Source organism: Schistocerca nitens, chromosome 5 (genome assembly GCF_023898315.1).
Source record: "Schistocerca nitens isolate TAMUIC-IGC-003100 chromosome 5, iqSchNite1.1, whole genome shotgun sequence".
Taxonomy (NCBI): domain Eukaryota; kingdom Metazoa; phylum Arthropoda; class Insecta; order Orthoptera; family Acrididae; genus Schistocerca; species Schistocerca nitens.
Genome location: NC_064618.1, coordinates 541478901 through 541494265, shown reverse-complemented (window position 1 = coordinate 541494265; position 15365 = coordinate 541478901). Strand labels below are relative to the sequence as shown.

Genomic DNA, 15365 nt, shown 5'->3' with positions numbered 1-15365 from the left:
CCACGTCTCGATCCCTGAGTCAACAAATGGGGACGTCTGCAAGACAACAACCATCTGCACGAACAGTTCGACGACGTTTGCAGCAGCATGGTCTGTCAGCTCGGAGGCCATGGCTGCGGTTACCCTTGACGCTGCATCACAGACAGAAGCGCCTGCGATGGTGTACTCAACGACGAACCTGGGTGCACGAATGGCAAAACGTCAATTTTTCGGATGAATCCAGGTTCTGTTTACAGCATCATGATGGTCGCATCCGTGTTTGGCGACATCTCGGTGACCGCACATTGGAAGCGTGTATTCGTCATCGTCATACTGGCGTATCACCCGGCGTGATGGTATGGGATGCCATTGGTTACACGTCTCGGTCGCCTCTTGTTCGCATTGACGGCACTTTGAACAGTGGATGTGTTACGACCCGTGCCTCTATCCTTCATTCGATCCCTACGAAACCCTCCATTTCAGTAGGATAATGCACGACCGCATGTTGCAGGTCCTGTACGGGCCCTTCTGGATACAGAAAATGTTCGACTGCTGTCCTGGCCAGCACATTCTCCAGATCTCTCACCAATTGAAAACGTCTGGTCAATGGTGGCCGAGCAACTGGCTCGTCACAATACGCCAGTCACTACTCTTGATGAACTGTGGTATCGTGTTGAAGCTGCATGGGCAGCTGTACCTCTACACACCATCCAAACTCTGTTTGACTCAATGCCCAAGCGTATCAAAGCCGTTATTACGGCCAGAGGTGATCGTTCTGGGTACTGATGTCTCGGGATCTATGCACCAAAATTGCGTGAAAATGTAATCACATGTCAGTTCTAGTATAATATATTTGTCCAATGAATACCCGTTTATCATCTGCATTTCTTCTTGGTGTAGCCATTTTAATGGCTAGTTGTGTGCTTAAGCGGCGCGCTCGGAGCAAATACGAACAAATAACAAACTTTGTATATGGCTGCTCGGCTAAACAGCCAGCACTGCGATGCAGTAATCTTAAGCACCTTTATATGTACTCACCACACATTTTATTTTCCTATTTCACTCGATTTCTTGCTGTCAGTTCTTGACAGTATATATGACACACATAGACGAGGCACATTTAGAGCTTACTCCGACATCCAAAGTGGTAGTTGATCCATGACCTCTAAGCCACAGAGGTCGGCCTATTAAAGTTTTATTACAGTTCTTGAATCTATACACTATATCACCTTTTATTATTTGACTCACTTGTTCGGAAAGACCACCGTGATGACAATTCTGGATCAGCGACAACAATTCGAGTCATGAGATACGGTTCGGAACATACCGTTATACTGAAACAAGTACTTTCAAACGATCTCAAAGTAAAATAAAGTTGATTTATATAAATGCTAAAGCAAAGAACTCTGAAAGAAAATAACCTTGGAAACCCATCCAGGTGACAGCAGCGTTATCTGGCAAGGAATGACTGCTAATCAGACACACGCACGGTGCATGTAGTATCAGTGAGCGTGCTGTCCACAGGGTAAGCTGCGTGATCTGTCTGAGTTTGAGCTAAATGCTAAAGCAAATAACTCTGAAAGAAAATAACCCTGGAAACCCATCCAGGTGACAGCAGTGTTACCTGGCGAGGAATGACTGCTAGTCAGACACACGCATGGTGCGTGTAGTTTCAGTGAGAGTGCTGGTCACGTGTAGAATGAATAAGATGCGCGATCTATCTGAGTTTGAGCGAGGACAGATTGTGATGGCCCGGAGGCTCAGCACGAGCTTTTCGAAAACAGCGCGACTTGTCGGGTGCTCGAGTGTCTTCAGCACGTGGAGAAACCTTGGTGAAACCACAGCCAGAGGCCATGGGGTTGGGCGGCCAACCCTCATTACAGATGTCGGACGTCGTAGGCTGGACAAATTGGTAAAAAAGGACAGGCTACGAACTGAGGCGGACCTAAACATCAGATTTTAATACTGGGCAGAGTAAAAGTGTGTCTGAACACACAATGCACCGACCACTCCTAACGATGCCCCCTGCAGCCGATGGCCCATGCATGAGCCAATGTTGGGTCCACCAGAGCTCGTGCAAGGCACTATGACGGCCGAGGAGTATCGTACATTGGTTGCAGACCACGTACAATCTTTGATGACGATCGTGTTTCTCAACGGGAGTGACATTTTTTCATTAAGATAATGCGCCATGTCACAAGACCAAGAGTGTTAGGTAGCGGTTCGAAGAACACAGTGGCGAGTTCCAACTGATGTGCTGGCCCGCCAACTCGCCAGATGTGAACCCGATAGAAAACATTTGGGATGTGATTGAAAGTGTAGTCAGAGGCTATCGCCCCCTCCTCGGAATTTACGGGCATTAGATGACTTGTGTGTGTGTGTAGATGTGATACCAACGTCCTCTGAAGATCTACCAAGGCCTCACTACTTCCATGCCGCGTCGTGTCGCTGCTATTATCCGTGCCAAAAGTGGACATTCCGGCTAATAGGTAGGTGGTCACAATGTTCTGGTGACGCTAATGAAAGAGTGACAGGGCGAACAGTACTAGGCATTCTACATGTACAGCTGCATCTTACCTCTACACTGTAGTTGCACAGCTCTTTCAACGTTTTGGTAAAACACTGCAACTACTGCCTTAAGCAATCATCATCTATGTTTTCAGTAGGGAAAGAAGCTCTTGTTTGAAGCTATCTGAGAATCTTCGAGTTATCTTGAGATCCAAACAAATCAATAGATCACAATCGATCACTGACAATGAGATAGGTTTTTATCAATAATACATGACACTAATATAGGCAAGACAGTTAGTTGACCTACAGTCCTAAACTCTACATGTAGCATGGTCTTTCGGCAATTAATGACAAAATCTTCAGAATTAGAAACTAAAGTGAATGTAGAAGTTACCACAGAGTTCCTTAATAGCAACCAATTTTACATTGCAATTTATCGAACAGTTCTGCTTTTTTTAAATGTGATGTAAATGACCAAACGAAGGATGGAATTTTTCTTTGTTCTAATGTTACGGTTGTGAATTTCTCCTTGCGAACATATTCAGCAACGGCACAGAGTGCAGAAAGATGGACGTACAGATATGAAGTCGTAGCACTGTAGGCCTCGTAAAGACGGGTCAACGCCCCACACGTGTGTCCGCGGCTTTTGTGACGGACCCTGGCACTCGACAGGTCTATCTCTGGCCGCATCGTCGGCAGCGTGTGGTGGTTCTTCACGCTGATACTCATCTCATCCTACACGGCCAACCTGGCGGCCTTCCTCACGGTGGAGCGCATGGTGGCGCCCATCAACAGCCCTGAGGACCTGGCCTCACAGACGGAGGTCGAGTACGGGACGCTCTACCACGGATCCACTTGGGACTTCTTCAGGGTAAGCTGGATGATGGTTCTCTGCTATCATTACTTTTATTATTCGTGTGTAAATCTGTATCTTTTAATCTACACCTTTGAAGGTAGAGCAGGCTGGTAAATTTATTGTCCACTGTAAAGTCCGGTTAAGCCAGATACGAAGTGATCTGGTGGTGGGGCAGAGGGAGTTCCAATTGAAATATGTAATGCGGAATTGAATGCTACATTTCACGAGGGACGGACCAGCCATTTTATAAGGAAAGGGGGGGGGGGGGGTGGAGATGTTTTCAGTAGAGAAGTAACAACAGTGACGGTGAGGAAAGCTCAGTGAACTAGTCATTCGAAATCACCTGTGTTACAAATTCGTCAGGGACATTTCAACGTTTCTATAGCAGCCAAAGTCGACGGTTAGTGATGTAAATATGAAGTGGAAACGTGAAGGAGCAAACACAGCTAAAGCAAGACCGGGCAGACCTTATGTAGTGATGGACAAGGACTGTCGAGCATTGCCGAAGGTTGTTATAAAAATGGCATGAAATCAGGCCAGCACAGTGACTATAAGTAGTGAGTGCTCAAAAATGGGGTCAACGTTAAGCGAAGCTTGAAGAGGTGTTAAGAGCGACGCCCCACAGTAGGCGATTGGAAACGAGTGATTTGGGGTGGTGAGTCACGTTATATCCTGTGACGGTCCAATGGAACGGTTTGGGTTCGGCGAATGCCTGGAAGACGTTACCTTCCAGCATTTGCAGTGTCTGCAGTGAAGTGCGGCGGAGGTGGCTGGGGGTGTTTTCGTGACATTTCCACCGCGTTGTTCTTACAAAAACGTTAAAGCATATGAACACCTTTTACAGTACTGTGTTTTTTTGCGAAGTGGAGAACATTTTGGGGGCGATGTGTGTACCAGCATGACACGCAACCTCGTCATAAAGCAGCATCGTGAGACAATTGTTTGTGGACAATAACATTCCTAAAATAGACTGACCTGCCCGCAGTCCGGACCTGAATGGAGTGGAACATCTTTTGGATGAGTTACAACATAGCATTCGCTCCAGACTCTAGAGTCCAACATCATTACCTTCTCTGGTTTTGGCTCTTGAGGAGGAATAGGTTGTCATTCCTCGACAGACATTTAGTCTCCTCACTGAAAGTGGCCCAAGCGTTCAAGACGTCATAAAGGCGAAGAGTGGAAGCGCCCCATATTAATGTCTACTAATAAGTGTCCGGATATTTTTGATCATATAGTGTATTTGGAAAGGGATTTCCAGTTTCGGCATTTGCCGTCTATCCAAGGGAAATCAGCCTAAAAACTCGGCCAGAATTGGGGGAGGGGAACTATTTTTAATTTACATTATGTGAAAATGTATCGTTTACGTGTATACAGAGAATAATCTATGACTTGCTCCACATGTTTAGTGTACCTACGCCGTTGTAAACGGTGACGACGGGATCGACGGCAACAGTTGCACGAACTTCCACCGTTACCTCTGTCAAACACATCTAGTATGTTGGTCAATTACTTATTTAGATGTTCGCTTGCTGTATGGATCACGTCAGTGACATCTTTTTCCGATACAAGAATATTAATGATTGTTACAGGTTGAACAGTGTTTATAGTAGTACATACTGATCATTTACATGAGAGTTATCATTCAAACTATCTCATATTTCATTTACGAATAAGGAAAGAAAAATATGTACGAAAAGTAATGCCTGCACCTTCGTTAGTTGGGTTTGGATGGGAATATTTTAATAAATCAAACGCAGAAATAATCCTTAGAATCTGACCTTTAATTACCAATATTCACTTTTCCACATAATCCCCAGCCAATTGGATACATGTCTGCCAACGATGAACAAGTTTTCTCAAGCCGTCAAGGAAGAAGTCGACACTCTGTTTCAGCAAACACAATCTCACAGTTCTCTCAACGTCTTCATCAGAAGCATAATGATGTCCCCGCAGATCGCGTTTAATTATCGGGAACAAATGGAAGTCAGACGGTGTTAAATTTCAAGTCTGTGCGCTTTCATTTCAGGAGTCAGCATCCGGGGTTCCCAACGTACACAGATAATCCGACGGCTGCTGTGGTCGAACTATTCTAGCCGCTTCAGTCCGGAACAACGTGGCTGCTACGGTTCCAAGTTCGAGTCCTGTCTCGGGCATGAATGTGTAGCTCTACGTCTAGGGGACTGATGACCTCAGATGTTAAGTCCCATAGTGCTTAGAGCCATTTGAACCATTTGAACAGATCTTCCAATAGCCAAACAAAGCAATAATGTGACCCACACGTTCTTGTGAAACGCTGATTGTACTTGCAGTTTCTCTCTGAGTGGTACGACGATCGTCCTGAATCAATCTGTCAAGATTTTGCTTGTGAAACTCGGTGGTTGCTGTCACAGGACGTCCAACTCTTTGTTTGTCACGCAGGTCAGATGCTCCCACCTCAACATCTTTGAACTTACTCGCCCAACGACGCACAGTACTCACATCCACACAACCACCATAAACTGCTTTCATTCTCCGATGAATCTCCTTTGAGGTGACACCTTCTGGTGTCAGGAATTCAATGACTGCACTTTGCTTAAATCGCATTGACCGACCGTCTGCGCAGGGTTCCATACTTAACACTGTAACAACACAACCGTTCAATGTTAAGGCTTCCCGCCAACTGGAGCTGTAGAGAAGAAGCTACGAAACAAGCCAGTACCTGCCGCATACCAATTCGAAGGTGAAGGCATTACTTTTCAGTCAACCCTCGTAATTCATACTGATTTCATACACTGTTTCACAGACACTATAACATACTGTAATGTACTGGGTAGGTATCTACTGATTCTTGTGTATATGATGAAAATTCTAATAGGAAAAAATTTAGCAGCTCTTGAATACCTTAGTAATGACCTATGGCAATGTGTGATTTAGTGAGCTGACAAGATACTGCAATAAAAACTGTATGCACTATAGATGCGGTTGAAACCGATAGCCATATACAGGGTGGGCAATTAAAAGTGGACCGGACGAGTGGGTACGATTGTATGTGAATGTATGCGGATAACCACATCCCATGAAGCGCGCACCACGTGCACACCCGCCACATGATCCACATCGCTCAGAGCTTAGTACGGTATCTCTATCTGTCTGTGTGTGTGTGTGGAGCAGTGCAAAGGGGTCGACGGTGCTCACAGTGGAGCAACCAGTGTTCGTTGTGGAAAGGTACGTGACAAAAAAGTCGTGGAAACGGATGATCATTTGTTTTCTGAGAAGTTTAATAGTGTCAAGAGCCAGCAAAAAGTGAAATTCAATGCTTAGTACGAAAGTGACATCAGACAGAATCTGTTTCCAACAAGCCAAAAAAAAAAAAAAATGAGAAACGTGCCCGCATACCAGAAAATGTGGCTTCAGTTAACTAAAAAAAGCTTCAGAGTTCTACCAAATCAACCCGACACCTGTCGCAAGAGACTGGCACATCACGTAGATCCTGCGGACGAATACTCCACCTGGACCTGCACCTGCTTCCCTACCGAGCATCTGTTGTTCGAGCACTGAAACCAGTAGACGCTCCTCAGCGCCTCCAGTTCCGTGAGTCGCTGCTCACTGAGATGACAATGAATGATTTGGACATGGATCTGTTCTTTACGTCTGATGAAGCCGGGTTTCACCTGAGTGGTTATATCAACTCACAGAATCACAGGTTCTGGGCAGCGGAGAATCCGCTTAACTTCCGTGAAACATCATTGCATGATCAGAAGGTTGGGGTTCGGTGTGGAATTTATGCGCGCCGCATTGCTGGTCCTTCTTCTTTCATTGGACGCTGACTTCTGCTTGTTACGTTGCTGCCGGCCGCGGTGGTCTAGCGGTTCTAGGAGCGCAGTCCGGAGCCGCGTGACTGCTACGGTCGCAGGTTCGAATCCTGCCTCGGGCATGGATGTGTGTGATGTCCTTAGGTTAGTTAGGTTTAGGTAGTTCTAAGTTCTAGGGGACTGATGACCACAGATGTTAAGTCCCATAGTGCTCAGAACCATTTTTTTTTGTTACGTTGCTAACATTTTGAAACCATGTATGTCAGCATTAACGGAGGAGGAAAATAGATACAGTTACTTCCAACATGGAGGAGCAACTGCCCATACAGCCGGCCGAACTTTGGAGCCAATCTTCACGCCTGACAGAGTTGTCAGTAAAGGTGAGTATGGTCGCGACCCTAGGTGGCCACCCACGCCACCTGATCTGTCGGTGTGCGATTACTTTGTGTAGGGAGCCCTCAAGTCTAAGGCCTATCGCAGCAACCCTCACAGTCCAAGAACTGAAGCAGAACATGTCGGATGAGACTGCAGTAATTGCTGCGGTCCAGCTTCGATTTGCCTTCTTCAACTTGCTGACCAGGGACCAAAAGTGCCAAGAAAAGAATGGTAGTCACTTTTAACATTTGCAGTAGTCGGGTTAGTACTGTATTTCCTTTCCTCTGTTGTTTTTCTTTCTATCAAAAATGGTTCAAATGGCTCTGAGCACTATGGGACTCAACTGCTGAGGTCATTAGTCCCCTAGAACTTAGAACTAGTTAAACCTAACTAACCTAAGGACATCACACACATCCATGCCCGAGGCAGGATTCGAACCTGCGACCGTAGCGGTCTCGCGGTTCCAGACTGCAGCGCCAGAACCGCGCGGCCACTTCGGCCGGCTTCTTTCTATCATGGAACTCTGTTCTGCAGGTCCCGTTTGTTTGCCCCACCCTATATAAAGAAAATTTAGTTATTTAGAAATTAAAATAAAAAGTTTTATGGTGTACAAGACCGTAAAGCAACCGCAATCATGTAGGTTGATTCTTACAAAGAAGAAGACAGCAACCAGCCACTATTAATAATGCCATTTATTTAAGTAACCGGTTTCCAACTGACAAGTTGATCATCAGACGGCCGTTCACAAGATTCACAAGATGCAATTTACATAATCGTCAGTTTTCGATTTTTATTCTCCCACTGTAGGGAGAAAACTGACGATTATGTTAAGTGCAAATTATGAATCTTGTTAACAGCCGTCTGATTATGAACTTGTCAGTTCGAAACCAGTTACGGCGCTATTTACTTAAACAAATAGCATTATTAATAGTGGCTGGTTGTTGCCTTCTTCTTTGTAAGAATCAACCTACATTAAATGTACACAGCCACGGTCTCTCCATGTCAGTATTAGACAAAGTAGCAACCGCAATCATGATTGTTCATTACTGTGCGTTGTCAGCGCCAATGGCCACCTCTACTTCACGCCTCTGAAGTGCTGTAAAATGACAGTGTAGCTGATTTTCTGTAGGACTGTTTCTACTTGCAAAACGAAGACGTATTCAAATTTCTGGTAGTGGTCTGAGATGTCGGCTTGCAACACGTAAGAATTTTTAACATGGATCTGAGATGTGGTGCAACAAGCAAACCACTAACATTGTCTGAGTAAATTATAAACGTCCGGCTTTCTGACCCCCATCTGGCAAAGTTTTATATTGTCTTTGCCTAAAAGCTTCATTCCAGAAGCCTACAAGATTGCAAGGTTTTACATCTGCTTAGCCTGCTGGTCACACCATTGGAATGACAGCCTTACAGCACGATGTCCGGTAACTAAGAACTGTGGGGAAACGCGCTGCAATCCGTAGAAAGGATGAATCGCTAGTGGGCCAGCACGTGCAGGAGAAGGTAAGAAGACATTTCCCTCTATCTTTCATGTGAATAACATTTCAGCATGACGCAGACACCGTACTCCTACGTCATCGATTCGTGTGCAAGCTGTCAGTCTGCCACCACAGATAAACGTGATGTTAATCCAAGCTCTCTTAAAACGTAAGCTCCTCGACTATCCGGGACCATACTAAGGCTCTCTTTAATCCCGTTCCTTATGACTCAGTCCCGACGTTTATTCGGCTGATTTTGGGCGTACATAAAGGTCACATTCATGAATACTGTTGCGGAAAGTGTTTCTGTTACTATTGTCTCGGTGTGGGTGTCTTGCATTGTGCTTCCTGTTGTAGCAGGCAGTGAGCGAGAGTTAAGTTGTTGACTGAAGGTGCTTCTCAGTTGCCTTGCCTTGCCTTTTTAGTACGGCTATTGTGCGGGAGCTACAGAAGAATAGTTAAATTGCACCCTGCAACATTCCACCATAGACCGACGAGTTTTCGTTCTACAAAGGATTCGCAGATTAACGTTTTAGTGCTTCTCAGCTGCCTTGCCATGCCTTTTAAGTACGGCTATTGTGCGGGAGCTACAGAAGAATAGTTAAATTGCACCCTGCAACATTCCACCATAGACCGACGAGTTTTCGTTCTACAAAGGATTCGCAGATTAACGTTTTAGTATCTCGACTGAATCCTAAAGGTTTAAATTAGCCGCTTACTGAAAAGGTGGAAATATTTACCATCCAGAGCGTGTCCAGGTAGAGAAGACAGCGACAGAACCCATTAGGCACACTCTAACAATCATTTAGATTAGACACAGGTGTTGAAGAGAGAGCGCTCTTCTAGACACGGAGAAATGGTACAGTACAGCGTGCCATTTCGTAAAAGCATGCCAGAGTTCGCAAGATGTGCAGTAGCAGTGAATTAGATAACGGCCTGACCGTGCTTGTCTGATGCAACGGACACTCCATCTTCGACCTAGTAGAGGCTCTGTGCTTTTCACGGGCCACCTTCTCAAAGGCTACAATGGTACCCCGATTAGGAGAAAACTGCCGCCACCAGACTTTACTGCTGTGGCCAACAACGTGTTGGTAACTGGGGTCGGCATCGGCTACGGTGGATTGTAACATCGGATATACGCGCCACAGTACAGTAAATTACTCGCCCATTCAATGCTGGAGAACAGCATCAGGTGAGAATTTGTGCCATCCACAGCCACTTCCTCTCCATAAGTTGCAGGAGCCTCTGCTCACCGCAAGTCCCAGAACATATCCATACGAAAACCACAATTACGATCGAAGCACGGTAAATATTCACCTGAAGTGATGAGTCGCGGCACGCGTTCTTATTCTCCTATAGCATACGTGTACCTCAAAATCCATCACACGTGATTTAATCCGCTTGCCAACAGGGCAGCGTTCAGGCACATATCTTCATGTGGAGGATGTTGACACGGTATGAAACGACGTCTTTGGTGGGTCTGCCACTGTCTCTTACATGTTAACAATACAGGAACAGCCTGCCCGATGATGTGCAGCATCATACTCGTCAGCAAAACAGTGACACCAACCCGCGTTTCCGAATTCTAGAATGGTCTGAGGAGCACTCAACGGACCTCCTTAGGTTCACTAATGTAATTTCTATCAAGTAACCTTGAGACGCAGTTGAGCGAGATGTTCGACACTTGGTCTGAGCTCCAATTAATCCCCATGAGCTGTGGGCGACGGTCGAATGAGTCCCCAGCTCTTGCCGTGACTTGTGAAGTTGATGCGACGACGAGTCGCTGCCGCCATCTTGGCGTAAGAGGGTGTTATTCACTTTTAGGTTGGTGTCCCTGATCTAACCCTTCCTGAAACAGAAGAGAATCGAGACGTTTGAGATGTTGCGCAACACAATAATGGTGATAATTACGTGGAAAATAAGACAAGGAATGAAGGAGTTCTCCGCAGAATCAGCGCAGCAAGGAACGTATGTGAAACAGTGGCAAGAAGAAGGAACAGGACGACAGGTAATGTGTTAAGACATCAGGGAATAACGTCCATGCCACTAGAGGGAGCTGTAGGGGTGAGAACTATAGGAGAAGACAAGACTGGAATACATCCGACAAATAATGGAGGACGTAGGGTGCAAGCGCTACTCTAAGATGAAGAGGATAGCGCAGGAGAGAGATTCGTGGCGGCGGCCGCATTAAACCAGTCAGAAGATTGAAGGCTCGAAAAATAAATAAATAAAAATAAGAATAAAAACCAAGAGTGTTACACTAAAGCTCAGGCCACGGATCACTTTCACTCTCCTCCTCTCTCGTTGAGTTCTGGCTTGCATTACTTTGGTGTTTTGCGATTACGCTAACTTACTAGCTGTGGTCCAGGACTTCAGCCTGGACAATGTTGTGATTTTGGAACTTGTGCTTACAAATACTATTTCGCTATGTTCATGGATTTGCTCTCTGGACTTCACTGTGATTGTTCCAGACGTATTCGGCGTTGCCTGGCCGCTTTGTCAGTCTCTTATTCTGAGACAAGTTCATAACAAGTAACGTCGATTATATTTATATTGCATTTGTTGTTTATTAACGCTTTCTATAGACTGAAAATGTGATAACACATTTTTATAACCGTGTAAGGGTCACATTAAGATTTATCCATTAACAGTGCTATGTTTATGAGTACAATTTGCGGCGGTTGTTCGGCACAAACTTCATAAGGGAAATAATTTATTTTCATGCTTTTGGAACTAAATTTAACTGCTTGAATTGTTGTTTGTAAAGGTTTTGAGGCGAACTGCACGTATTAACCTATTGTTTACACTGAGATGACAACACTCATGCGATAGCGATATGAATATATACAGATGGCTCTAGTATCGCGTACACAAGGTGTAAAAGAGCAGTGCATTGGCGTACTGGCATTTGTACTCAGATGATTCACTGAAACGTTTTCGACGTGATTATGGCCGAGACTTTGAACGCGGAACAGTAGTTCGAGACAGATGCATGGGGCATTCCATTTCGGAAATCGTTAGGGAATACAACATTCCGAGATCCGTAGTGTGATGAGTGTGCCGGGAATACCAGATTTGATGCATTACCTCTCATCACGGAAAACGCAATAGCCGATGCCCATTACTTAACGATCGAGAACAGCGGCGTTTGCATAGAGTCGTCAGTGGTAACAGACGAGCAACATTACGCGAAATAACCGCAGAAATCAGTGGGACGTGCGACGAACGTATCCTTTAGGAGAGAGTGGCGAAATTTAGCGTTAATGGGTTACGGCAGCAGACGAACGACGCAAGTGCCTTTTCTAACACCATGACGTCACCTTCAGCGCCTCTCCTTGGCTCGCAACCATAAGGGTTGGACCCTAGACGACTGGACAACCGTGGCCTGGTCAGATGAGCCCCGATTTCAGTTGACAGGAGCTGATGGAAGGTTTCGAGTGTGACGCAGACCCCACGAAGCCATTGGCCCAAGCTATCAACAAGAAACTGCAGAAGCTGGTGGTGGCTCCATTATAGTGTGGACTATGTTTACATGGAATGAACTGGGTCCTCTTGTCCAACTAAACCGACCATTGACTGGAAATAGTTATATTTGGCTACTTGGAGATCAGATGCAGTCATTCATGGACTTCATGTTACCTAACAAAGATGCAATTTGTAAGCGTGACAGTACTCCATTGTTTGGGCCACAGTTCTACGCGATTGGTTCCAAGAACATTCTGGACAATTCGAGCGAATGATTTGGCCGCCCAGAGCGCCCGACATGAATAGTATCAAACATTTATGGGTCATAATCTAGAGGTATTTACGTCCACAGGTGCGTGTACCAGAAACACTTGTAAGAAGGCTGTTTAGGTTTTCATGTTGGTAACGCCACGTAGCGCTCTATTTGAAAATCACTGACTGTGCTGTGTGCAGTCTGTGGCTGGTTTGCATTGTTGAAATATTCGCTATTGTAGTGTTGGGCAGTTGGATGTGAACAGCGCATAGCGTTGCGCAGTTGGAGGTGAGCCGCCAGCAGTGGTGGATGTGGGGAGAGAGATGGCAGAATTTTAAGAGCGGACGATCTGGACGTATGTCCGCCAGAAAGAGTAACTTTGTAATACTGGATATCATGCACTGATATATATATTATGACTTTTGAACATTATTAAGGTAAATACATTGTTTGTTCTCTATCAAAATCTTCCATTTGCTGACTATGCCTATCAGTAGTTAGTGCCTTCAGGAGGTAGAATCTTTTATTTAGCTGGCTCGCTGTATTGCAGTAGTTCGAGTAATGAAGATTTTTGTGAGGTAAGTGATTCATGAAAGGTATAGGTTATTGTTAGTCAGGGCCATTCTTTTGTAGGGATTTTTGAAACTCAGATTGCGTTGCGCTAAAAATATTGTGTGTCAGTTTAGTGTTGATCAGAACAGATAAAGAGAGTGATGTCTGAGTACGTTCAGTTTTGCTCAGCTGTTTGAAAATCAAACAACGTAGAGGTTTATCAGCACAGTAATTCATTTTTTTAAGGAGAGGTTTCCCGCTAACACAGTTATGGACGGATATACAGGCAGCACGGGTGAATATTTCTGCGGGGGACTTCCGACGATTTGTTGACTGCATGTCACGTCGAGCTGTTGCTCTGCTCTGGGACAAGGAGGTCTGACACGATATTAGGAGGTATCCCATGACTCTTGCCACCTCAGTGTATATCTGCATAACTAATATTTTATGTTTACGTATACCACGAAGTACAACACAATGCTTTGATAACTCAAAACGCTCACTGCCAAATACGACAATTAAATTAAGAGCAAAAGCTACTGAACTTTAACGTTTAACCAGATGTGTAATCGGTACCTTTCAGTGCAATAGCAGTATCTTTTCTCCTTCACTGTTCACACTGCGCTTCAATTACTTGTATTAATAAACTCCTTTATTATTCTGACAGAGGTCGCAGATCACGCTGTACAGCAAAATGTGGGAGTTCATGAACTCCCGTAAGCACGTGTTCGTGCCCACGTACGACGAGGGCATCAGACGCGTCCGCAACTCGAAAGGGAAGTACGCTCTTCTGATCGAGTCCCCTAAGAACGACTACATCAACGAGAGGGAGCCCTGCGACACCATGAAGGTCGGCCGCAACCTGGACGCCAAGGGCTTCGGCGTAGCGACTCCACTGGGTTCACCTCTCAGGTACGCACTTCTCACTGCAGTGGGATCCGCAGGGATGGGAGTGGGGCAGCCGCTCCTAGTGAGAATTCATTTAGTTTACGAACATGAAAAAGACCTGTAACCACAGGGATTCAATTTTTATAATTTTAATTACCTAGAAAATTGTCACCGAAATGACCTGAAAATATCGATGTTGTTGTTGTTGTGGTCTTCAGAACTGAGACTGGTTTGATGCAGCTCTCCATGCTACTTTGTCCTGTGCAAGCTTCTTCATCTCCCAGTACCTACTGCAATCTGCATCCTTCTGAATCTGCTTGGTGTATTCATCTCTTGGTCTCCCTCTACGATTTTTACCCTCCACGCTGCCCTCCAATACTAAATTGGTGAATCCTTGATGCCTCAGAACATGTCCTACCAACCGATCCCTTCTCCCAGTCAAGTTGTGCCACAAACTTCTCCCCAATCCTATTCAATACCTCCTCATTAGTTATATGATCTAACCATCTAATCTTCAGCATTCTTCTATAGCACCACATTTCGAAAACTTCTATTTTCTTCTTGTCCAAACTAGTTATCGTCCACGTTTCACTTCCATACATGGCTACACTCCATACAAATACTTTCAGAAACGACTTCTTGACACTTAAATCTATACTCGATGTTAACAAATTTCTCTTCTTCAGAAACGCTTTCCTTTCCATTGCCACTCTACATTTTATACCCTCTCTACTTCGATAAAAGTATATAAAATTTACTCAAAACATTAGTAAAGTGAGTTATAAAATGATATAGGGTAATGATAAACTTTGGAGAAGGCTGGAACAATTTAAATCGCTACGGCTTTCTTTCAGAAATCTCACGCTTCGAAGGTGTGCCCAAAACGGAAGAACCACCTCAGAGCAAATGCAGGTATAAACAGCACGCAGAGGTTCTCTAAAGTAAGGGAACATGCACGGAAAAGATGTGCTTGTAGTTAAAAAATCTTCCAACATTTTCTGAAATAACTGAAGCGTATACTTAAGATATTTTCCTTTAGTTTCAAAGCTAATCTAAAATATCGACATGTAGGTATCGATATTTCAGTAACAGACGTTATGTTTGGTACAATATCGATACAAAATGTCGATATTTTTGTTACAATATTCATTCCTTGTACAAGTTAACGTTAGTAAATGATGTGACAATGACAATAAACAGATGATCCATTAATTTAT

General features: G+C 44.7%; 1 protein-coding gene across 1 annotated transcript in view; it reads left to right on the top strand.

The window, feature by feature from the left end:
* The window catches only part of LOC126259553 (glutamate receptor 1-like), a 412783-nt gene that overhangs the window by 376979 nt on the left and 20439 nt on the right, over nucleotides 1-15365 (top strand). Inside the window, exons 14-15 of the mRNA XM_049956438.1 lie at nucleotides 3163-3361; nucleotides 13928-14172. Of these exons, the coding sequence (XP_049812395.1) occupies nucleotides 3163-3361; nucleotides 13928-14172 (444 nt within the window). The remainder of the gene's footprint in view (nucleotides 1-3162; nucleotides 3362-13927; nucleotides 14173-15365) is intronic.